Raw genomic sequence first — 27,830 nt, 5'->3', positions numbered from 1 at the left:
TGTACAGTATGTAAGCTGTACGTGTACAGTATGTAAGCTGTACATGTACTGTATGTAAGCTGTACATGTACTGTAAGCTGTACATGTACTGTATGTAAGCTGAACATGTACTGTATGTAAGCTGTACATGTACTGTATGTAAGCTGTACATGTACTGTATGTAAGCTGTACATGTACTGTATGTAAGCTGTACGTGTATTGTATGTAAGCTGTACGTGTACAGTATGTAAGCTGTACATGTACAGTATGTAAGCTGTACATGTACTGTATGTAAGCTGTATACATATACTGTATGTAAGCTGTACGTGTACTGTATGTAAGCTGTACGTGTACAGTATGTAAGCTGTACATGTACAGTATGTAAGCCGTACATATACTGTATGTAAGCCATACACGTACTGTATGTAAGTTGTACATGTACTGTATGTAAGCTGTACGTGTACTGTATGTAAGCTGTACACGTACTGTATGTAAGCTGTACATGTACTGTATGTAAGCTGTACGTGTACTGTATGTAAGCTGTACGTGTACTGTATGTAAGCTGTACGTGTACTGTATGTAAGCTGTACGTGTACTGTATGTAAGCTGAACATGTACTGTATGTAAGTTGTACATGTACTGTATGTAAGCTGAACATGTACTGTAAGTAAGCTGTACATGTACTGTAAGTAAGCTGTACATGTACTGTATGTAAGCTGTACATGTACTGTATGTAAGCTGTACATGTACTGTAAGCTGTACATGTACTGTATGTAAGCTGTACATGTACTGTATGTAAGCTGTACATGTACTGTATGTAAGCTGTACATGTACTGTATGTAAGCTGTACATGTACTGTATGTAAGCTGTACATGTACTGTATGTAATATAAGCTGTACATGTACTGTAAGCTGTACATGTACTGTATGTAAGCTATACATGTACTGTATGTAAGCTGTACATGTACTGTATGTAAGCTGTACATGTACTGTATGTAAGCTGTACATGTACTGTATGTAAGCTGTACATGTACTGTATGTAAGCTGTACGTGTACTGTATGTAAGCTGTACGTGTACTGTATGTAAGTTGTACGTGTACTGTATGTAAGCTGTACATGTACAGTATGTAAGCTGTACGTGTACAGTATGTAAGCTGTACATGTACTGTATGTAAGCTGTACATGTACTGTAAGCTGTACATGTACTGTATGTAAGCTGTACATGTACTGTATGTAAGCTGTACATGTACTGTATGTAAGCTGTACATGTACTGTATGTAAGCTGTACATGAACTGTATGTAAGCTGTACATGTACTGTATGTAAGCTGTACGTGTACTGTATGTAAGCTGTACGTGTATTGTATGTAAGCTGTACGTGTACAGTATGTAAGCTGTACATGTACAGTATGTAAGCTGTACATGTACTGTATGTAAGCTGTATACATATACTGTATGTAAGCTGTACGTGTACTGTATGTAAGCTGTACATGTACTGTATGTAAGCTGTACGTGTACTGTATGTAAGTTGTACGTGTACTGTATGTAAGCTGTACATGTACAGTATGTAAGCTGTACGTGTACAGTATGTAAGCTGTACATGTACTGTATGTAAGCTGTACATGTACTGTAAGCTGTACATGTACTGTATGTAAGCTGTACATGTACTGTATGTAAGCTGTACATGTACTGTATGTAAGCTGTACATGTACTGTATGTAAGCTGTACGTGTACTGTATGTAAGCTGTACGTGTATTGTATGTAAGCTGTACGTGTACAGTATGTAAGCTGTACATGTACAGTATGTAAGCTGTACATGTACTGTATGTAAGCTGTATACATATACTGTATGTAAGCTGTACGTGTACTGTATGTAAGCTGTACGTGTACAGTATGTAAGCTGTACATGTACAGTATGTAAGCCGTACATGTACTGTATGTAAGCCATACACGTACTGTATGTAAGTTGTACATGTACTGTATGTAAGCTGTACGTGTACTGTATGTAAGCTGTACACGTACTGTATGTAAGCTGTACATGTTCTGTATGTAAGCTGTACGTGTACTGTATGTAAGCTGTACGTGTACTGTATGTAAGCTGTACGTGTACTGTATGTAAGCTGAACATGTACTGTATGTAAGTTGTACATGTACTGTATGTAAGCTGAACATGTACTGTAAGTAAGCTGTACATGTACTGTAAGTAAGCTGTACATGTACTGTATGTAAGCTGTACATGTACTGTATGTAAGCTGTACATGTACTGTAAGCTGTACATGTACTGTATGTAAGCTGTACATGTACTGTATGTAAGCTGTACATGTACTGTATGTAAGCTGTACATGTACTGTATGTAAGCTGTACATGTACTGTATGTAAGCTGTACATGTACTGTATGTAAGCTGTACATGTACTGTATGTAAGCTGTATACATATACTGTATGTAAGCTGTACGTGTACTGTATGTAAGCTGAACGTGTACTGTATGTAAGTTGTACATGTACTGTATGTAAGCTGTACATGTACAGTATGTAAGCTGTACGTGTACAGTATGTAAGCTGTACGTGTACAGTATGTTAGCTGTACGTGTACTGTATGTAAGCTGTACATGTACTGTATGTAAGCTATACATGTACTGTATGTAAGCTGTACATGTACTGTATGTAAGCTGTACATGTACTGTATGTAAGCTGTACATGTACTGTATGTAAGCTGTACATGTACTGTATGTAAGCTGTATACATATACTGTATGTAAGCTGTACGTGTACTGTATGTAAGCTGAACGTGTACTGTATGTAAGTTGTACATGTACTGTATGTAAGCTGTACATGTACAGTATGTAAGCTGTACGTGTACAGTATGTTAGCTGTACGTGTACTGTATGTAAGCTGTACATGTACAGTATGTAAGCTGTACATGTACAGTATGTAAGCTGTATGTGTACTGTATGTAATCTGTAAATGTACAGTATGTTAGCTGTACGTGTACTGTATGTAAGCTGTACGTGTACAGTATGTTAGCTGTACGTGTACTGTATATAAGCTGTACATGTACAGTATGTAAGCTGTACGTGTACAGTATGTAATCTGTACATGTACAGTATGTAAGCTGTACGTGTACTGTATGTACCAATCTCTTTAGATCTGCAATAAGTTATGCTAATGCATATATTCTTGATTAAAAAAGGTATTGCCACCTAAAATATCCTGCTGTATATTTGAGATACTATACAGAATTAGCTTCATTGCTATAATATTAAGACAACAGTCATCAAACAGGTTGTTACACCAAATGCAATGTGTCAAATGACTTCAAAATAAATGTGTTCAATCTTGTAAGATATAGATATTGTTGCTAGTGGAAATTTACCAAGAATATACATGCTTTACACTATAAAATGAAGTTATTGATAAAATTCTTTTCCATTTCAGCCAATTGAAGAAAAGTTGTCGGCATCATTATGAAGTCATACCCGAAAGTAAGTCATGACTAGTATGGAGAAATCTCTACACTAATTATACTGTGTGCTGTTATCACATTTGTGGGATAGATTTTTACTTTTCCCATCTGAGAATGTCTTTTCATGTTTCATTCCAAGATGAAAATATGACAAAAAAGACTTTTATGTTTATTTAGTAATCTTCGTGTTGTTCTTTAATTTGATGATCAGTTAAAAATGAAAACTTGGTTTAAAACTAGATTCAGTTTCCCAGCTTTCCCCTGGGGACGCTGTGGATCTTTTCTGTACCCAGTTGTAGAGTAACAACGAGGCTTTAACAATAAGTCTTTCTTCATTATCTTAACTTCAACCCTTTGATCCAAGGAAACAGTAGATTACAGAGTCAAACACTGCCCTGAGTCTGATAGTCATACTGACAACAGGAAATGGATCATCAAACACTGCCCTGAGTCTGATAGTCACACCAACAACAGGAAATGGATCATCAAACACTGCCCTGAGTCTGATAGTCATACTGACAACAGGAAATGGATCATCAAACACTGCCCTGAGTCTGATAGTCACACCAACAACAGGAAATGGATCATCAAACACTGCCCTGAGTCTGATAGTCACACCAACAACAGGAAATGGATCATCAAACACTGCCCTGAGTCTGATACATGTAGTTACACCAACAGCAGGAAATGGATCATCAAACACTGCCCTGAGTCTGATAGTCACACCAACAACAGGAAATGGATCATCAAACACTGCCCTGAGTCTGATAGTCACACCAACAACAGGAAATGGATCATCAAACACTGCCCTAAGTCTGATAGTCACACCAACAACAGGAAATGGATCATCAAACACTGCCCTGAGTCTGATAGTCATACTGACAACAGGAAATGGATCATCAAACACTGCCCTGAGTCTGATAGTCATACTGACAACAGGAAATGGATCATCAAACACTGCCCTGAGTCTGATAGTCATACTGACAACTGGAAATGGATCATCAAACACTGCCCTGAGTCTGATAGTCGCACCAACAACAGGAAATGGATCATCAAACACTGCCCTGAGTCTGATAGTCATACTGACAACAGGAAATGGATCATCAAACACTGCCCTGAGTCTGATAGTCATACTGACAACAGGAAATGGATCATCAAACACTGCCCTGAGTCTGATAGTCACACCAACAACAAGAAATGGATCATCAAACACTGCCCTGAGTCTGATAGTCATACTGACAACAGGAAATGGATCATCAAACACTGCCCTGAGTCTGATAGTCACACCAACAACAGGAAATGGATCATCAAACACTGCCCTGAGTCTGATAGTCACACCAACAACAGGAAATGGATCATCAAACACTGCCCTAAGTCTGATAGTCACACCAACAACAGGAAATGGATCATCAAACACTGCCCTAAGTCTGATAGTCACACCAACAACAGGAAATGGATCATCAAACACTGCCCTAAGTCTGATAGTCACACCAACAACAGGAAATGGATCATCAAACACTGCCCTGAGTCTGATAGTCACACCAACAACAGGAAATGGATCATCAAACACTGCCCTGAGTCTGATAGTCACACCAACAACAGGAACTGGATCATCAAACACTGCCCTGAGTCTGATAGTCATACTGACAACAGGAAATGGATCATCAAACACTGCCCTGAGTCTGATAGTCACACCAACAACAGGAAATGGATCATCAAACACTGCCCTAAGTCTGATAGTCACACCAACAACAGGAAATGGATCATCAAACACTGCCCTGAGTCTGATAGTCACACCAACAACAGGAAATGGATCATCAAACACTGCCCTAAGTCTGATAGTCACACCAACAACAGGAAATGGATCATCAAACACTGCCCTGAGTCTGATAGTCACACCAACAACAGGAAATGGATCATCAAACACTGCCCTGAGTCTGATAGTCACACCAACAACAGGAAATGGATCATCAAACACTGCCCTAAGTCTGATAGTCACACCAACAACAGGAAATGGATCATCAAACACTGCCCTAAGTCTGATAGTCACACCAACAACAGGAAATGGATCATCAAACACTGCCCTAAGTCTGATAGTCACACCAACAACAGGAAATGGATCATCAAACACTGCCCTGAGTCTGATAGTCACACCAACAACAGGAAATGGATCATCAAACACTGCCCTGAGTCTGATAGTCACACCAACAACAGGAACTGGATCATCAAACACTGCCCTGAGTCTGATAGTCATACTGACAACAGGAAATGGATCATCAAACACTGCCCTGAGTCTGATAGTCACACCAACAACAGGAAATGGATCATCAAACACTGCCCTAAGTCTGATAGTCACACCAACAACAGGAAATGGATCATCAAACACTGCCCTGAGTCTGATAGTCACACCAACAACAGGAAATGGATCATCAAACACTGCCCTAAGTCTGATAGTCACACCAACAACAGGAAATGGATCATCAAACACTGCCCTGAGTCTGATAGTCACACCAACAACAGGAAATGGATCATCAAACACTGCCCTGAGTCTGATAGTCACACCAACAACAGGAAATGGATCATCAAACACTGCCCTGAGTCTGATAGTCACACCAACAACAGGAAATGGATCATCAAACACTGCCCTGAGTCTGATAGTCACACCAACAACAGGAAATGGATCATCAAACACTGCCCTAAGTCTGATAGTCACACCAACAACAGGAAATGGATCATCAAACACTGCCCTGAGTCTGATAGTCACACCAACAACAGGAAATGGATCATCAAACACTGCCCTGAGTCTGATAGTCATACTGACAACAGGAAATGGATCATCAAACACTGCCCTGAGTCTGATAGTCATACTGACAACAGGAAATGGAACATCAAACACTGCCCTGAGTCTGATAGTCACACCAACAACAGGAAATGGATCATCAAACACTGCCCTAAGTCTGATGATCACACCAACAACAGGAAATGGATCATCAAACACTGCCCTGAGTCTGATAGTCACACCAACAACAGGAAATGGATCATCAAACACTGCCCTGAGTCTGATAGTCATACTGACAACAGGAAATGGATCATCAAACACTGCCCTGAGTCTGATGATCACACCAACAACAGGAAATGGATCATCAAACACTGCCCTGAGTCTGATAGTCACACCAACAACAGGAACTGGATCATCAAACACTGCCCTGAGTCTGATAGTCACACCAACAACAGGAAATGGATCATCAAACACTGCCCTGAGTCTGATAGTCACACCAACAACAGGAAATGGATCATCAAACACTGCCCTAAGTCTGATAGTCACACCAACAACAGGAAATGGATCATCAAACACTGCCCTGAGTCTGATAGTCATACTGACAACAGGAAATGGATCATCAAACACTGCCTTTAGTCTGATGATCACACCAACAACAGGAAATGGATCATCAAACACTGCCCTGAGTCTGATAGTCACACCAACAACAGGAAATGGATCATCAAACACTGCCCTGAGTCTGATAGTCATACTGACAACAGGAAATGGATCATCAAACACTGCCCTGAGTCTGATAGTCACACCAACAACAGGAACTGGATCATCAAACACTGCCCTGAGTCTGATAGTCACACCAACAACAGGAAATGGATCATCAAACACTGCCCTGAGTCTGATAGTCACACCAACAACAGGAACTGGATCATCAAACACTGCCCTAAGTCTGATAGTCATACTGACAACAGGAACTGGATCATCAAACACTGCCCTAAGTCTGATAGTCATACTGACAACAGGAAATGGATCATCAAACACTGCCCTGAGTCTGATGATCACACCAACAACAGGAAATGGATCATCAAACACTGCCCTGAGTCTGATAGTCACACCAACAACAGGAAATGGATCATCAAACACTGCCCTGAGTCTGATGATCACACCAACAACAGGAAATGGATCATCAAACACTGCCCTGAGTCTGATAGTCACACCAACAACAGGAAATGGATCATCAAACACTGCCCTGAGTCTGATAGTCATACTGACAACAGGAAATGGATCATCAAACACTGCCTTTAGTCTGATGATCACACCAACAACAGGAAATGGATCATCAAACACTGCCCTGAGTCTGATAGTCACACCAACAACAGGAAATGGATCATCAAACACTGCCTTGAGTCTGATAGTCACACCAGCAACAGGAAATGGATCATCAAACACTGCCTTTAGTCTGATGATCACACCAACAACAGGAAATGGATCATCAAACACTGCCCTGAGTCTGATAGTCACACCAATAACAGGAAATGGATCATCAAACCTAACATTTAAATATGATAGGCTAATTATTTTACACAAAGAAAAGAAACCGAGAAAATTAACAATGTAGGATTCTTACTTTTCTATGTCAGAATTGGTAATAACTAACGGTCTGATGGAGGTGACAGAGTGAAGTCACCTAGAGGTCACACATAACTAACGGTCTGATGGAGGTGACAGAGTGGAGTCACCCAGAGGTCACACATAACTAACGGTCTGATGGAGGTGACAGAGTGAAGTCACCTAGAGGTCACACATAAAATACTGTCTGATGGAGGTGACAGAGTGAAGTCACCTAGAGGTCACACATAAAATACAGTCTGATGGAGGTGACAGAGTGAAGTCACCTAGAGGTCACACATAAAATACAGTCTGATGGAGGTGACAGAGTGAAGTCATCCAGAGGTCACACATAAAATACAGTCTGATGGAGGTGACAGAGTGAAGTCACCCAAAGGTCACACATAAAATACAGTCTGATGGAGGTGACAGAGTGAAGTCACCCAGAGGTCACACATAAAATACAGTCTGATGGAGGTGACAGAGTGAAGTCACCTAGAGGTCACACATAAAATACAGTCTGATGGAGGTGACAGAGTGAAGTCACCCAGAAGTCACACATAAAATACTGTCTGATGGAGGTGACAGAGTGAAGTCACCCAGAGGTCACACATAAAATACAGTCTGATGGAGGTGACAGAGTGAAGTCACCTAGAGGTCACACATAAAATACAGTCTGGTGAAGTCGAATAGTGATCTAACACATCAATACTGCTTATGATATACCACAGTCTATTAGTTAATTACAAACCTGAAGAAAATGTTTCATAAACCAGAAAATAATCGCTCATATCTTATTTTAATTTTTGTTGTTGTTAATCAACATTGTATCTATTTTTCAATCTATCTAACAGATGCTGTATGTAAACTCTACTTTGACTTGGAGTTTTTGAAGGAACACAATCCCGGCAGAGATGGTGATGGTATGGTAGATATATTCATCAAGGTGAGATGGTAATTGTATGGTAGATATATTCATCAAGGTGAGATGGTGATGGTATGGTAGATAAATTCATCAAGGTGAGATGGTAATTGTATGGTAGATATATTCATCAAGGTGAGATGGTGATGGTATGGTAGATAAATTCATCAAGGTGAGATGGTGACGGTATGGTAGATAAATTCATCAAGGTGAGATGGTGACGGTATGGTAGATAAATTCATCAAGGTGAGATGGTGACGGTATGGTAGATAAATTCATCAAGGTGAGATGGTGACGGTATGGTAGATAAATTCATCAAGGTGAGATGGTGACGGTATGGTAGATAAATTCATCAAGGTGAGATGGTGACAGTATGGTAGATAAATTCATCAAGGTGAGATGGTAATTGTATGGTAGATAAATTCATCAAGGTGAGATGCTGATGGTATGGTAGATATATTCATTACTGGTATCATTAAAGTTCTTGATGATCAAAGGTAAATGTGGTCAACCTCGGTATTCAGACCCCTTGATATTAAGACCACTTTCCCTCAGTGACCCAGGTAGTCTTAATAGAGAGGTTTTACTGTAGTATGGTGGAATAAAGGACTAGAAAAAAACATTGACATGAATAAACTTAGCCTACTCTAATTTTTGACCAAAGTAGTAATCAGCTTTAATTTAGTTTCTGCAAAAATGACCCAGATCATCTTCATAGTTGCTGTAGGATCAGGTGGACAATACAGGCCCAGTGGGCATCTTGTTGATCAATTTCCATTGGATTTAATTCTAACTTGGTTAATTTTAACTTAGTTAGTTTTATCAGTATGGAATGACATTTAGATGATATTCACATGTTGGGCCTGACTGACCCTCACACTTTTGACTATCATTTGTTAGCTCACCTGGCCCGAAGGCGTCCGTCGTCCGTCGTCCGTCAACTTTTTCTTTAAATTGCTACTAGTCCTAAAGTATTGAATGGATTTTCACCAAATTTGGTCAGGAACATCCTTGGGGGAAGGGGAACAGAGTTTGTATACATTTTTACTCTGAACCCCCAGGGGCCTGAGGGGCGGGGCCAAATAGGGGAAATAGGGTTAATCCTTTAAATCGCTACTAGTCATAAAGTTATGAATGAATTTGAACCAAATTTGGTCAGGAACATCCTTGGCAGAAGGTGAACAGAGTTTGTATAAATTTTTACTCTGAACCCCCAGGGGCCTGAGGGGTGGGGCCAAATAGGGGAAATAGGGTTACTCCTTTAAATCGCTACTTGTCATAAAGTTATGAATGAATTTGAACCAAATTTGGTCAGTAACATCCTTGGCAGAAAGGGAACAGAGTTTGTATACATTTTTACTCTGAACCCCCAGGGGCCTGAGGGGCGGGGCCAAATAGGGGAAATAGGGTTACTCCTTTAAATCGCTACTAGTCATAAAGTTATTAATGAATTTGAACCAAATTTGGTCAGTAACATCCTTGGCAGAAGGTGAACAGAGTTTGTATAACTTTTACTCTGAACCCCCAGGGGCCTGAGGGGCGGGGCCAAAATAGGGGAAATAGGGTTACTCCTTTAAATCGCTACTAGTCATAAAGTTATTAATGAATTTAAACCAAATTTGGTCAGGAACATCCTTGGCAGAAGGTGAACAGAGTTTGTATAAATTTTTACTCTGAACCCCCAGGTGCCTGAGGGGCGGGGCCAAGTAGGGGAAATAGAGTTACTCCTTTAAATCGCTACTAGTCATAAAGTTATGAATGAATTTGAACCAAATTTGGTCAGAAACATCCTTGGCAGAAGGTGAACAACATAGTTTGTATAAATTTTTACTTTGAACCCCCAGGGGCCTGAGGGGCGGGGCCAAATAGGGGAAATAGGGTTACTCCTTTAAATCGCTACTAGTCATAAAGTTATGAATGAATTTGAGCCAAATTTGGTCAGGAACATCCTTGGCAGAAGGTGAACAACATAGTTTGTATAAATTTTTACTTTGAACCCCCAGGGGCCTGAGGGGCGGGGCCAAATAGGGGAAATAGGGTAAATCCTTTAAATCGCTACTAGTCATAAAGTTATGAATGAATTTGAACCAAATTTGGTCAGGAACATCCTTGGGGGAAGAGGAACAGAGTTTGTTTAAATCTTTATTCTCAACCCCCAGGGGCCTGAGGGGCGGGGCCAAATAGGAGAAATAGGGTTACTCCTTTAAATCGCTACTAGTCCTAAAGTATTGAATAGCTTTTCACCAAATTTGGTCAGGAACATCCTTGAGGGGAGGGGGAACAGAGTTTATATATAAATTTTTACTCTGTACCCCTAGGGGCCTAAGGGGCGGGGCCAAGTAGGGGAAATAGAGATTAGTCTTTTAATTGCTACTAGTCATAAAGTTTTAAATGGATTTTAACCAAATATGGTCAGGAATATTCATTGGAGAAGGGGAACCGAGTTGGTATAAATTTTTACTCTGAATCCCCAGGGGACTGAGGAATGGGGTCCGATAGGGAAAATAGGGGTTAATCCTTTAAATCGCTATTAATTATTAAGTTACGAATGGATTTTAACTAAATTTGGTCAGGAACATCCAGCAAGGAAGGGGGGAAAGTGTTTGTATAAATATTGAGGGGCCTGAGGGGCGGGGCCAAATAGGGGAAATAGAAATTAGTCTTTAAATTGCTATTTGCCATAAAGTTTTAAATGGATTTTAACCAAATTTGGTCAAGAACATCCTTGGGAGAAGAGGAACCGAGTTTGGATAAATTTTTACTCTGTACCCTCAGGGGCCTGAGGGGCGGGGCCAAATAGGGAAATAGGGGTTTATCCTTTAAATCACTATTTTTCATAAGGTTATGAATGGATTTGAACCAAATTTGGTCTGGAATATCCTAACATAACCAAACAACACCACCAGATTCTCTAACATAACCAAACAACAACACCAGTTTCTCTAACATAGCCAAACAACACCACCAGATTCTCTAACATAACCAAACAACAACACCAGATTCTCTAACATAACCAAACAACAACACCAGATTCTCTAACATAGCCAAACAACACCACCAGATTCTCTAACATAACCAAACAACAACACCAGATTCTCTAACATAACCAAACAACACCACCAGATTCTCTAACATAGCCAAACAACAACACCAGATTCTCTAATATAACCAAACAACACCACCAGATTCTCTAACATAACCAAACAACACCACCAGATTCCCCTTACATAACCAAGCAACAACACCAGATTCCCCTAACATAGTCCAACAACACCACCAGATTCTCTAACATAACCAAACAACAACACCAGATTCTCTAACATAGTCCAACAACACCACCAGATTCTCTAACATAACCAAACAACAACACCAGATTCTCTAACATAGTCCAACAACAACACCAAATTCTCTAATATAACCAAACAACACCACCAGATTCCCCTATCATAACCAAACAACAACACCAGATTCTCTAACATAACCAAACAACACCACCAGATTCTCTCACATAACCAAACAACACCACCAGATTCCCCTATCATAACCAAACAACAACACCAGATTCTCTAACATAACCAAACAACACCACCAGATTCTCTCACATAACCAAACAACACCACCAGATTCTCTCACATAACCAAACAACAACACCAGATTCTCTCACATAACCAAGCAACAACACCAGATTCCCCTAACATAACCAAACAACACCAGATTCTCTAACATAACCAAACAACACCACCAGATTCTCTAACATAACCAAACAACAACACCAGATTTACTTACAGTTGACATTTCAGTCATGACATGCCAAGATTACCTTTTATTGTTGATATTAGATACATAAGAGGGTCAACAGGGTAAGAGAACACAAGGGGTACCCTTAAGGTAAGATGTTTTGTACAGTCCAACATTAGCCAAGCCTCGTTTTTATCAGCTTAATAATTTTCTCCATCGGGTTGAAATCCCCCCCCCTAGCAGAAAGAGGTTGACAAATTTGACTTCTGTTTGATGAACTCTTCTTGTTTGTATTTTCAGTATGTCTGTTACTGGTTAAAACAGAAGTTTGGAATCAGCTGTGATAGGAAAGCAGTTCTGGATCTAGATGCAAGGTACTTATACCTGTAATTGTCAGCCTGATCTTTTAGTTAGGACAACCTGCTGCATTCATTTATCGATCAGTATAAACACAACACCATCTTGTCTTAAAGTGGAACATTTAGCCGAAGTCATTTTAATGAAATATTTTGGTCACCTGAGACAAAGTTTCAAAGTGACCTAATTGCCTTTTGTACGTTGTTGTGAGCTGTCTGTCGTGCGTCCGTAAACAATTTACATTTTCGACTTTTTCTCGGGAACACCTGAACCAATTACAATGAACACCTGAGAATAAGTCTTAAATGACCTATTCTGATTACATTTTGTCTGTCGTTGTGCGCTGTGTGTCCATAAACAATTTACATTTTTGACTTCTTCTCAGAAACACCTCAACTGATTTCAATGAAACTTTGCAGAAGCCTTTCATGGCTAAAGGTCAACCAGAAATGTGAACTACATGGTCCCCACCCTCCAGGGGACTTAGGAGCAGGGCCAAAAGTGGTCAGATTGCATGAAATTTAAAAAATCTTCTTCTCAAGACCAATATAAGGTAGAATCACATACTCTTCATAGATGGAAGTAACCTTCAGGTGTTTTATAGAAATTATGAATTTCATGACCCTGGGGTCTCACGTTTGCCCCTGAAAAGAGGGCAATCTTGATATAGTTTATAGTTAAGGGAAATCACATTTTTGACTTTTATTTGTTGGATTTCCAATTGAATTCTGAATTGGTTTGAGTTAGCATGTAGGGATGACATTTTGATGTTATGCATATATTGGCCTGACTGACTCCCAGAGGCTGATGGGTAGGGTCAAAATGGATCAAATTCACCGAAATATTTCAAAACTCAGGTGACGGTTTAGGCCCATGGGCCTCTTGTTATCAAGACATTTTTACTTTGTAATATGAATAAGTGTACAAGCATGTTTACTAACTTGTAATTGGCTCCTTGAGGAATAAAATAAACAGTGATGATTGATGTTTCAGCACCGAGGTAAAATTCAGTCGACATTTGTTATATCTCCTCCCAGGAGTTGCCTTCAGGGACAACATACACGCAGGTACTTGTTACACTTATAGTAAATACAAAATCAAAGAAGTGGCTGAATAGAAAATACATAGAGGATATTGAATGGTTTCCAGTAATATAACATATATTTCATGAGTATGACAGAATATTGATATTCTGTTATGCAAGTGAAATCAAATATTATGTTATATTCAAAGGGAAACAATTCAGTTTTCTTTTAAGTGCATTTTTATGCTTAAAAAAACAACAGAAGTTAGGTTAGAACATGAGTGATACAGTTAAAGATCTTATTGTAATGACAGAAGTTAGGTTAGAACATGGGTGATACAGTTAAAGATCTTATTGTAATGACAAGTTAGGTTAGAACATGGGTGATACAGTTAAAGATCCTATTGTAATGACAGAAGTTAGGTTAGAACATGAGTGATACAGTTAAAGATCCTATTGTAATGACAAGTTAGGTTAGAATATGAGTGATACAGTTAAAGATCCTATTGTAATGACAGAAGTTAGGTTAGAACATGAGTGATACAGTTAAAGATCCTATTGTAATGACAGAAGTTAGGTTAGAACATGGGTGATACAGTTAAAGATCCTATTGTAATGACAAGTTAGGTTAGAACATGAGTGATACAGTTAAAGATCCTATTGTAATGACAAGTTAGGTTAGAACATGAGTGATACAGTTAAAGATCCTATTGTAATGACAGAAGTTAGGTTAGAACATGAGTGATACAGTTAAAGATCCTATTGTAATGACAAGTTAGGTTAGAACATGAGTGATACAGTTAAAGATCCTATTGTAATGACAGAAGTTAGGTTAGAACATGAATGATACAGTTAAAGATCTTATTGTAATGACAAGTTAGGTTAGAACATGAGTGATACAGTTAAAGATCTTATTGTAATGACAGAAATTAGGTTAGAACATGGGTGATACAGTTAAAGATCCTATTGTAATGACAAGTTAGGTTAGAACATGAGTGATACAGTTAAAGATCTTATTGTAATGACAGAAGTTAGGTTAGAACATGAGTGATACAGTTAAAGATCCTATTGTAATGACAAGTTAGGTTAGAACATGGGTGATACAGTTAAAGATCTTATTGTAATGACAAGTTAGGTTAGAACATGAGTGATACAGTTAAAGATCCTATTGTAATGACAAGTTAGGTTAGAACATGGGTGATACAGTTAAAGATCTTATTGTAATGACAAGTTAGGTTAGAACATGAGTGATACAGTTAAAGATCCTATTGTAATGACAGAAGTTAGGTTAGAACATGGGTGATAAGTTAATGATCCTATTGTAATGACAAGTTAGGTTAGAACATGGGTGATACAGTTAAAGATCCTATTGTAATGACAAGTTAGGTTAGAACATGAGTGATACAGTTAAAGATCTTATTGTAATGACAGAAGTTAGGTTAGAATATGGGTGATACAGTTAAAGATCCTATTGTAATGACAAGTTAGGTTAGAACATGAGTGATACAGTTAAAGATCCTATTGTAATGACAGAAGTTAGGTTAGAACATGAGTGATACAGTTAAAGATCCTATTGTAATGACAAGTTAGGTTAGAACATGAGTGATACAGTTAAAGATCCTATTGTAATGACAAGTTAGGTTAGAACATGAGTGATACAGTTAAAGATCTTATTGTAATGACAGAAGTTAGGTTAGAATATGGGTGATACAGTTAAAGATCCTATTGTAATGACAAGTTAGGTTAGAACATGAGTGATACAGTTAAAGATCCTATTGTAATGACAGAAGTTAGGTTAGAACATGAGTGATACAGTTAAAGATCCTATTGTAATGACAAGTTAGGTTAGAACATGGGTGATACAGTTAAAGATCTTATTGTAATGACAGAAGTTATGTTAGAACATGGGTGATACAGTTAAAGATCTTATTGTAATGACAGAAGTTAGGTTAGAACATGAGTGATACAGTTAAAGATCTTATTGTAATGACAGAAGTTAGGTTAGAACATGGGTGATACAGTTAAAGATCCTATTGTAATGACAAGTTAGGTTAGAACATGAGTGATACAGTTAAAGATCTTATTGTAATGACAGAAGTTAGGTTAGAACATGGTTGATACAGTTAAAGATCCTATTGTAATGACAAGTTAGGTTACAATGTGATATCTTCTGACATATATATTCCAGGAAATTTTGTTCACTTTGTGGCCAATGAGGTGAGGGAGCACAGTGAGAGGAGTGGTACCAGAAACCAGGAGAATGAGATGCCCAGACATGGTTACACTGGGGAAATGAAGGATCTGCCAGAGGGTATTACAACTAGGGACTTGGAGTCCCTGATGGTGAAAAACAAGGAGGGGGAGGAGGTGTTGTTCTGTGATCTAGGTAACCATTTATCTCTCTGTCTCTCTGTCTCTCTCTCGATCTTCTTTCTATCTCTCTGTCTCTGTCTCTCTCTTGATCTTTCACTCTCTGTCTGTCTCTCTGTCTCTGTGTCGCTCTGTCTCTGTCTCTCTTATCTCTGTCTCTCTTTGTCTCGATCTCTTGATCTTTCTCTCTCTTTTATCTCTGTATCTCTTTGTCTCTCTTTTGATCTTTCTTTCTCTTGAAAATTTGTAATCAGAGTCATGGTGTCGGTATTGACTCTGCAGTATTTGTGGGAGGTTTTTGTATGAATTGATAACGATAATATATTTACAAGAAAGATTTTTGATTGGATGTTGTATAATTAATAGATTTTGAAATAAAATATGTGGTTAAACATAATTTAACAATAGCAATAATTAAAACACTTTATATTATATGATATTGTGAACAATAAGTTGTATGCGAAAATGAAAATATTCTTTTAGAACTATGTACAATAATTATACAGGTGTGTATACAAAGAACAGGAACTTCCGTCTGTACCTTTCCTGTAAGCTCGGCAAAGACAACCCACTGTTATTGTCCTTTAAAAACCTTTACTGCCCAACCTCTCCCAGGCCGGGGTCAGGAGATCTTCATCAGTCTCCCAGGCAGGGGTCAGGAGATATTCATCAGTCTCCCAGGCCAGGGTCAGGAGATCTTCACCAGTCTCCCAGGCCGGGGTCAGGAGATCTTCACCAGTCTCCAAGGCCAGGGTCAGGAGATATTCATCAGTCTCCCAGGCCAGGGTCAGGAGATATTCATCAGTCTCCCAGGCCAGGGTCAGGAGATCTTCACCAGTCTCCCAGGCCGGGGTCAGGAGATCTTCACCAGTCTCCCAGGCCGGGGTCAGGAGATCTTCACCAGTCTCCCAGGCCGGGGTCAGGAGATCTTCACCAGTCTCCCAGGCCGGGGTCAGGAGATCTTCACCAGTCTCCCAGGCCGGGGTCAGGAGATCTTCACCAGTCTCCCAGGCTGGGGTCAGGAGATATTCATCAGTCTCCAAGGCCAGGGTCAGAATGTCTTCATCAGTCTCCCAAGCGGGGGTCAGAATGTCTTCATCAGTCTCCAAGGCCGGGGTCAGGAGATCTTCACCAGTCTCGCAGGCCAGGGTCAGGAGATCTTCACCAGTCTCCCAGGCGAGGGTCAGAAGGTCTTCAATGGTCACCTGGGTTAGAAGAGGATAAATCTAACCACCACAGACTAATATTTATGGACTCCCTTGTGGCTAATGTACAGTAAGTTATAACATTTCAAACTTAACAGAGAAAGAGTCAACAATAAATGTTTTAGAATAGTAACTTCATTTACATTTGGGGTAAAAACAAATAAAACAGTGTCCTGATGAAGGCTTGCACCTAAGGGGGGCTCTAGTCGACCTGTAAATGAAGTTTGAAACCCACTCAATGGTGACAGATGGGTGACTAAAAAAAAACCTTTTGAATAATGGTAAGTGTGACATGAATGTAGAGTGTGAAATCAACTGCCATCGAGACACACCAACATGACAAGTAACATTAACATTGTCATCAGACACACCAACATGACAAGTAACATTAACATTGTCATCAGACACACCAACATGACAAGTAACATTGTCATCAGACACACCAACATGACAAGTAACATTGTCATCAGACACACCAACATGACAAGTAACATTGTCATCAGACACACCAACATGACAAGTAACATTGTCATCAGACACCAACATGACAAGTAACATTGTCATCAGACACACCAACATGACAAGTAATATTGTCATTAGACACACCAACATGACAAGTAACATTGTCATCAGACACACCAACATGACAAGTAACATTGTCATCAGACACACCAACATGACAAGTAACATTGTCATCAGACACACCAACATGACAAGTAACATTAACATTGTCATCAGACACACCAACATGACAAGTAATATTGTCATCAGACACACCAACATGACAAGTAACTTGTCATCAGCACACCAACATCACAAGTAAACATTGTCATCAGACACACCAACATGACAAGTAACATTGTCATCAGACACACCAACATGACAAGTAACATACATGTCTCAGACACACCAACATGACAAGTAACATTGTCATACAGACACACCAACATGACAAGTAACATTGTCATCAGACACACCAACATGACAAGTAACATTGTCATCAGACACACCAACATGACAAGTAACATTGTCGTCAGACACACCAACATGACAAGTAATATTGTCATCAGACACACCAACATGACAAGTAACATTGTCATCAGACACACCAACATGACAAGTAACATTGTCATCAGACACCCCGAACATGACAAGTAACATTAACATTGTCATCAGACTCCACCAACATGACAAGTAACATAACATTGTCATCAGACACACCAACATGACAAGTAACATTGTCATCAGACACACCAACATGACAAGTAACATTGTCATCAGACACACCAACATGACAAGTAACATTGTCATCAGACACACCAACATGACAAGTAACATTGTCATCAGACACACCAACATGACAAGTAACATTAACATTGTCATCAGACACACCAACATGACAAGTAACATTGTCATCAGACACACCAACATGACAAGTAACATTGTCATCAGACACACCGACATGACAAGTAACATTGTCATCAGACACACCAACATGACAAGTAACATTGTCATCAGACACACCAACATGACAAGTAACATTGTCGTTAGACACACCAACATGACAAGTAACATTGTCATCAGACACACCAACATGACAAGTAACATTAACATTGTCGTCAGACATACCAACATGACAAGTAACATTGTCATCAGACACACCAACATGACAAGTAACATTGTCATCAGACACACCAACATGACAAGTAACATTAACATTGTCATCAGACACACCAACATGACAAGTAACATTGTCATCAGACACACCAACATGACAAGTAACATTAACATTGTCATCAGACACACCAACATGACAAGTAACATTAACATTGTCATCAGACACACCAACATGACAAGTAACATTAACATTGTCATCAGACACACCAACATGACAAGTAACATTGTCATCAGACACACCAACATGACAAGTAACATTGTCATCAGACACACCGACATGACAAGTAACATTAACATTGTCATCAGACACACCAACATGACAAGTAACATTGTCATCAGACACACCAACATGACAAGTAACATTGTCATCAGACACACCAACATGACAAGTAACATTGTCATCAGACACACCAACATGACAAGTAACATTAACATTGTCATGAATAGATTGTCATTGGGTGTGACAGGATATTTATGTTTTCATTGAGAATGACAAGTTTGTATTTTCTAGTCAGAATGAAAACATTGTTGAAATTTTAAATTGAAAAGAATATTGAATTTCGAGTTTTAATATTTTATCCATAGATCATTGATGTAGATCAGGCTATCCTCTTCCATATTATAATTCAAGATGATGGCCAAAATTCTCCACCTAGCATGTACACGTGTAGCATTCCTGAAAGGTGAAAGGTCAAAATAAGGATAAATCCATTGCTATGATAAACTTCAACAAATACTTCACTACGCTGTAAATCATCAGTCTTGTAGGTTATTGTGCTTTAAATATGTAATTATTCAACAAATTAAAAAAATTTTTTTAAATCTTTGTTTACGAGATAACATCTATCTTTTTATGATGTCATGCTAATAAAGTTTTTTCTCCGTCATTCAGATATCAGACTGACACAAGAATTCTATCATTTGACTCTGATCGAATCAAATGTCGTTCATCATGTCATCGTAAAGATGACCGACCAGAGACAAGCAGGTACTCCTTACAACATTTCCATTTCTTTAAGTTGAGTTGAGACTGAGGAGATTTTTAAATTGGTCAGTACTCAGTTAAATACTTCCATTGATCAATCAGGGATAGAGGCGAAGGTATCTTTTTTAGCTCACCTGGCCCGAAGGGCCAGTGAGCTTATGCCATGGCGTAGCGTCCGTCGTCTGTCCGGCATCTGTCCGGCATCTGTCAACATTTCTATTAAATCCCTACTTTTCTTGAACGCCTGAATGGAATTTGATGAAATTTGGTCTAGAACATAATTAGGCAAAGGAGATCAAACGTTGTATAAACGGAGTGTGTGGCTCCCCTAGGGCCAGACGGATGGGGCCCAAAAGGGAAATTGAGGTAAATCATTTAAATTCCTACTAGTCTTGAATGCCAGAATTGATTTTGATGAAAATTGGTTTGGAACATTATTTGGCAAAGGAGTTCAAACTGTATAAATGAAAGATGCAGCTCCCCTGGGGCCTGACGAAGCCTAATAGGGAGAATGGAGGTAAATCCTTCAAATACCTGCTAGTCCTTAATGCCTGTATGGATTTTGATAAAATTTGGTCTGGAGCATTATTTGGCAAAGGAGATCAGATGTTGTATAAATGGAGGGTGTGGCTACCCTGGGGCTGGAGGGGCGCAGGCCCCTATTGGGAAATGGAGGTAAATCCTTTAAATCCCTACTGGTCTTGAACAACCGAATGTATTTTGGCAGAGTTTGTTTTAGAGCATTACTTTTTTAAAATCTTTTTCTTTCTCGAGAATAACAGGATTTGGTCCACCTGTAGTTTGAACCATTGTTGGCAGATGACAGTTCAAAAGTAAGAAAATATTTGAAACACTGGTATAACTTAAATTCGTTTATTTTGCCATAATTACTGAAATATCCAGGTGAGCGATGCTTGTTTGTGACTGGGGGGAAATAGAGTTCCAGGGTGCCAGACCCCTGGCAGGTTCACAGTAACACTCCTGTTCCCAAGGTACTATCTCCTTACATCTTTGGACTGAGTGTAAGCTTCTATGTAAAAAGAGTTGATAATTAGATGTCATGTTGTCAGTTATTTGATCTTCTAAATACAATCAAAGTGTCAAGGCCACTCATAGGTACTGTTCATGAGGGATTGAAATACAGGAGAAAAGCAAATATTATATAAATATAAAATGGCATGTAATATGAAGTCATTTGTATTGTTTTTTATGTGCCTTCCTGAATGTTTTACTGATGATTATCCTATGTCATTTTAAGAATTGTATTTACTTTAAAAGTCTGTGTTTGCGTAAAAGTTGTGATGAACAGTGAAGAATTATGTTTAAAACCTCACTTGCATTAGATCAATTAGTCCATGATGTCCATCATATTTCTTGATAATCCACATCGCGATTTCCTATATATTAGATTCCTGTGAATTACTCACAAAGCTTATTTTGGTTCCTAAGTTTTTAAAAAGTTTTACCAAATTTACTGGGTTTTTCTCTCCGTGTAATAACTGATCTGTATCCTGATTAGAGATCTGACAACTTTCGTTAGAAGAAACTCCTCTTGGAAATTTTTTTTTTCCCGACCGATGAATTGGTCTACCATATCTGTTCTGGTGACTTGTTGAATCGCACGCTCATGTTATATACATTGTACAAGCATTTCAATATCAACTGATTTAAAACATGAAATCTCTTTATTGCTATCGGAATCTCTGTTGCGGAAACAAGCTAATGTTAGATTTCGCCTCATAATCACTTCAACCAACTCAACCAGCACAGCCATTTTTGTGTGGCCTATTTCTTGGAAATGACGAACCAATCGGAAGTATTTTATTTTCATTTTTAAGTATCAAATGTAAAAACAATCGCAGATTTAACTTATCGATTTTCAATTGGAAAATCCAAGACTGAAAACAGTATTCGACGGCCGAGGGCCATTTCTATCAACCCAAGAGCTCATGGTGACTTTCCAACATATAAAAGCGTGAATCATATTACTTAATCACAAACAAATACTTTGCGGAAGGAGACAAGATTGTCTAGTGTGTTGATAGCGTTTTTTGGGAAAAATTATTTCCGGTTCCATCCTGAACTCATCGGGATTTATCATTTGACATAAGCGACATTTTTTATTCCTGAGAGCTCCAAATGAATTTCTTCTAGCAAAATTTGCCGATAACCACTTAAGGTTGCTGTTTCACAGCACCTACCTAAAAATAACACAATCAAATGTCATCAAAAATGTTTTTTTTTTAAAAGTGAAATTCAAAGATAAATTGATAAGATTCAGATAGGAAAATTCTGTAAGAAGGGAATATTAGCAGCAAGAGGAATCTTACCCACGCTGGGTATTAAAACAACCCTAGATGTTCCCTTCAATACCATACCCTCTGACAGGAAAGACTCAACACTTGAATAACAATAATAGTATTTATTGATAAGGAGCGCATAATCGCCGACAGATATGTACAATGTTATCAACTCACTCGCACAGCTCACTTTTCTGATATCGCAACTAATTTCATTAGATACAAATTTTATAAATTGTAAATTTCCAACCAATCACCTAAATGAATATTATTTAGATTTATATATATTAAGTCAAAAATAAAAACCCATGTGCACTGTCGGAGCAACTATCGCTGAATGACCAGACGGTCTTATACCACCTACTCGACTACGACGCCACCTATCAGAAAATATTACACTGTAGAGACCAACCAACCAATTGTTTTCCTATAGACCTTAGTGTTAACGTTTTGGATTATTTCATTCAAATTCTTGAATTGAATATGACGATTATGGTTTATAACAAAAGTTTAGGGTCTGATATAACACCTAATCAAAAAAAAAAGTTGGGTCCTTCAGCTCAAATTTTCTCCAGGGTAGCCATTTTGAAAATAGGTGAATTTCGCAGTAAAAACACAGACACAGAACACGGAACCGGGCAAGTGACAACAAAAAATAACCAGATATATCACCAAACACTGAACTGGGGTAGTGACAACAGAACAACCAAACATATCACCGAATACCGAATCGGGGTAGTGACAACAGAGCAACTAGACACACACCCACACATTGAACCGGGGTAGTGCCAGCAGTACAACCAGCATACCACCGTACCCCGAGCCACGATATATACCGCTACAATTGAAATATAGAATGTATGTCCGTATCTGTCCGGTCTATGGTCCTCCTTGTAACACTACATGTGTCATATTTTCATCATCAATCCCCTCTGAATCTCAATTTCTCTCTAAATTCTGCTACAATGCCTCCAAGATGAGAATCCCGTCCGAAAATGTGCTAGTCGGTCCCATCATCTGGTTTCCAGGGACGCTAGATGGCACAAAATGTCATATGCGGTAGCTATATGTAGAGACCAACCAACCAATTGTTTTCCCATAGACCTTAGTGTTAACGTTTTGGATTATTTCATTCAAATTCTTGAATTGAATATGACGATTATGGTTTATAACAAAAGTTTAGGGTCTGATATAACACCTAATCAAAAAAAAAAGTTGGGTCCTTCAGCTCAAATTTTCTCCAGGGTAGCCATTTTGAAAATAGGTGAATTTCGCAGTAAAAATTCTCAAAAATCTTAAATGTTTACCTGTTTACTATTATTACGTGAACTTTTGGGAAAAAAACCAATCGGACTTAAGAAATTTATATCAACATTTCTTACTGATAGTTACCTATCAGGCTACATATCTATTTTCTCACTTCATAACATACTGGCCAATCAGTGGCTGCCAGACATTTTATCCTTGGCTCAATGTTCTATACACAGGGGCTGTTTCAAAAATATATTTTTTCAATTGGTTGGTTGTTCCCTGAAGGGGAAATAATTATCGGCTAATTCTGTTCCATCAAACTCTGATAATTATATTATTCCTTGTTTCCTGTCAAAGTTCTGCCCTGCTTTAAGTTTGTACATGTGGGGGATAAAAACATTTATCATCTGTACTTTAGAAACTTTAGACGGGCAGCATCATTCTCCATATCCAGAAGTGGATGACTACATTACCTCCTGTGTCCAGAGAAATGGAACGAAAGGTCTCATCCGTCACTGGACGTACTTCTCAGAAGGAGAGATAATTGTGTACGAGATTGGCAAGAACAGATGGTGTGAAAACATTGGGCGGCCTCACAAGAGCAACAACATAATGTATATAATTTGCCCACTCCAAACTTTAATCTTTATTTCAGTGCAAAAAAAAATACACAAACAACACAAATTATACAGTTGGCCATCTTGGATTTTGAGAATTGAAGTTTGTTATCACTTTATTCTTGAAAAGAACTGAAAAGGTGAACTTCACATGTAGGTTCCACTTGTTCTTGTTAGCAGATTATTAAGAGGAAAAGAAGAAAGAAGGGAAAAGTAGAGAGATCAGTCTGACATAAAACCAATAAAACTAATTAAATGGTTGGTGTCAATTGCAAGATCCCTCTGGGATCACTTGTTAAGATATTTGATGGCAAAATTCTGTATTTTAGGATGATTGATAGTGAAATTTCTGTATTTTAGGATGATTGATAGTGCAGTTCTGTATTTTAGGATGATTGGTAGTGAAGTTCTGTATTTTAGGATGATTGATAGTGAAGTTCTGTATTTTAGGATGATTGATAGTGCAGTTCTGTATTTTAGGATGATTGATAGTGCAGTTCTGTATTTTAGGATGATTGATAGTGAAGTTCTGTATTTTTAGGATGATTGATAGTGAAGTTCTGTATTTTAGGATGATTGGTAGTTAAATTCTGTATTTTAGGAAGATTGATAGTGAAATTTCTGTATTTTAGGAAGATTGATAGTGAAATTTCTGTATTTAAGGAAGATTGATAGCGAAATTTCTGTATTTTAGGATGATTGGTAGTGAAGTTCTGTATTTTAGGAAGATTGATAGCGAAGTTCTGTATTTTAGGATGATTGTTAGTTAAATTCTGTATTTTAGAATTATTGATAGTGAAGTTCTGTATTTTAGGATGATTGATGGTGAAGTTCTGTATTTTAGGATGATTGATAGTGAAGTTCTGTATTTTAGAATTATTGATAGTGAAATTCTGTATTTAAGGAAGATTGATAGTGAAGTTCTGTATTTTAGGATGATTGATGGTTAAATTCTGTATTTTAGGATGATTGATAGTGAAGTTCTGTATTTTAGGATGATTGATGGTTAAATTCTGTATTTTAGGATGATTGATAGTGAAGTTCTGTATTTTAGAATTATTGATAGTGAAATTCTGTATTTAAGGAAGATTGATAGTGAAGTTCTGTATTTTAGGATGATTGTTAGTTAAATTCTGTATTTTAGAATTATTGATAGTGAAATTCTGTATTTAAGGAAGATTGATAGTGAAGTTCTGTATTTTAGAAAGATTGATAGTGAAGTTCTGTATTTTAGGATGATTGATAGTGAAGTTCTGTATTTTAGGAAGATTGATAGTGAAGTTCTGTATTTTAGGATGATTGATAGTGAAGTTCTGTATTTTAGAATTATTGATAGTGAAATTCTGTATTTAAGGAAGATTGATAGTGAAGTTCTATATTTTAGAAAGATTGATAGTGAAGTTCTGTATTTTAGGATGATTGATAGTGAAGTTCTGTATTTTAGGAAGATTGATAGTAAAGTTCTGTATTTTAGGAAGATTGATAGTGAAGGTCTGTATTTTAGAATTATTGGTAGTGAAGTTCTGTGTTTTAGGATGATTGATAGTGAAGTTCTGTATTTTAGAATTATTGGTAGTGAAATTCTGTATTTAGGACATGATTGATAGTGAAGTTCTGTATTTTAGAATGATTGATATTGAAATTTCTATATTTAAGGATGATTGATAGTGAAGTTCTGTATTTTAGGATGATCGATAGTGAAGTTCTGTATTTTAGGAAGATTGATAGTGAAGTTCTGTATTTTAGGAAGATTGATAGTGAAGTTCTGTATTTTAGGATGATTGATAGTAAAGTTCTGTATTTTAGGATGATTGATAGTGAAGTTCTGTATTTTAGAATTATTGATAGTGAAATTCTGTATTTAGGATGATTGATAGTGAAGTTCTGTATTTTAGGATGATTGATAGTGAAGTTCTGTATTTTAGGATGATTGATGGTGAAGTTCTGTATTTTAGGATGATTGATAGTGAAATTCTGTATTTAAGGAAGATTGATGGTGACGTTCTGTATTTTAGGATGATTGATGGTGACGTTCTGTATTTTAGGATGATTGATGGTGACGTTCTGTATTTTAGGATGATTGGTAGTTAAATTCTGTATTTAAGGAAGATTGATAGTGAAGTTCTGTATTTTAGAAAGATTGATAGTGAAGGTCTGTATTTTAGGATGATTGATAGTGAAGTTCTGTATTTTAGGATGATTGATGGTGAAGTTCTGTATTTTAGAATTATTGGTAGTGAAATTCTGTATTTAGGACATGGTTGATAGTGAAGTTCTGTATTTTAGAATGATTGATATTGAAATTTCTATATTTAAGGATGATTGATAGTGAAGTTCTGTATTTTAGGATGATTGATAGTGAAGTTCTGTATTTTAGGATGATCGATAGTGAAGTTATTGAAATTTCTATATTTTTAGGATGATTGCTGACCTGAAGAAGGCAGTTTACTACCAGAAATGTCATGATCCTGACTGTCAGATGCAGAACTATAAGTCTCCAGGTATGATACGTCAGAGAAAGTAACACAATGTAACATTCCTGATCTCTGTACATCTTCATAAACAAAGACTGAATGTGTACATCATGTCAACATTCTCTATTGACAATGTGTGTACCATGTCAACATTCTCTATTGACAATGTGTTCACTATGTCAACATTCTCTATTGACAATGTGTACACCATGTCAACATTCTCTACTGACAATGTATACATGATGTCAACATTCTCTATTGACAATGTGTAAACCATGTCAACATTATCTACTGACAATGTGTACACCATGTCAACATTATCTACTGACAATGTGCATGTGTACACCATGTCAACATTCTCTACTGACAATGTGTACACCATGTCAACATTCTCTACTGACAATGTGTACACCATGTCAACATTATCTACTGACAATGTGTACACCATGTCAACATTCTCTACTGACAATGTGTACACCATGTCAACATTCTCTACTGACAATGTGTACACCATGTCAACATTCTCTACTGACAATGTGTACACCATGTCAACATTATCTACTGACAACGTGTACACCATGTCAACATTCTCTACTGACAATGTGTACACCATGTCAACATTCTCTACTGACAATGTGTGTACCATGTCAACATTCTCTATTGACAATGTGTTCACTATGTCAACATTCTCTACTGATAATGTGTACACCATGTCAACATTCTCTACTGACAATGTATACACCATGTCAACATTCTCTATTGACAATGTGTGTACCATGTCAACATTATCAATTGACAATGTGTACACCATGTCAACATTCTCTATTGACAATGTGTACACCATGTCAACATTCTCTACTGACAATGTGTACACCATGTCAACATTCTCTACTGACAATGTGTACACCATGTCAACATTCTCTACTGACAATGTGTACACCATGTCAACATTATCTACTGACAATGTGTACACCATGTCAACATTCTCTATTGACAATGTGTACACCATGTCAACATTCTCTACTGACAATGTGTACACCATGTCAACATTCTCTATTGACAATGTGTACACCATGTCAACATTCTCTATTG

General features: G+C 37.8%; 1 protein-coding gene across 1 annotated transcript in view; it reads left to right on the top strand.

Annotated features, from left to right (window-relative positions):
* Positions 1 to 27,830, top strand: part of LOC117342929 (DNA-directed primase/polymerase protein-like) — a 40,610-nt gene that overhangs the window by 8,676 nt on the left and 4,104 nt on the right. Inside the window, exons 5-13 of the mRNA XM_033905562.1 lie at positions 3,410 to 3,456; positions 8,673 to 8,764; positions 12,779 to 12,852; positions 13,829 to 13,902; positions 16,048 to 16,245; positions 16,736 to 17,504; positions 20,004 to 20,099; positions 24,022 to 24,261; positions 26,683 to 26,765. Of these exons, the coding sequence (XP_033761453.1) occupies positions 3,410 to 3,456; positions 8,673 to 8,764; positions 12,779 to 12,852; positions 13,829 to 13,902; positions 16,048 to 16,245; positions 16,736 to 17,504; positions 20,004 to 20,099; positions 24,022 to 24,261; positions 26,683 to 26,765 (1,673 nt within the window). The remainder of the gene's footprint in view (positions 1 to 3,409; positions 3,457 to 8,672; positions 8,765 to 12,778; positions 12,853 to 13,828; positions 13,903 to 16,047; positions 16,246 to 16,735; positions 17,505 to 20,003; positions 20,100 to 24,021; positions 24,262 to 26,682; positions 26,766 to 27,830) is intronic.

The sequence above is a fragment of the Pecten maximus genome, chromosome 1 (assembly GCF_902652985.1).
Source record: "Pecten maximus chromosome 1, xPecMax1.1, whole genome shotgun sequence".
In the NCBI taxonomy this organism is placed as follows: Eukaryota; Metazoa; Mollusca; class Bivalvia; order Pectinida; family Pectinidae; genus Pecten; species Pecten maximus.
This window is presented reverse-complemented; position numbering and strand designations above follow the sequence as displayed.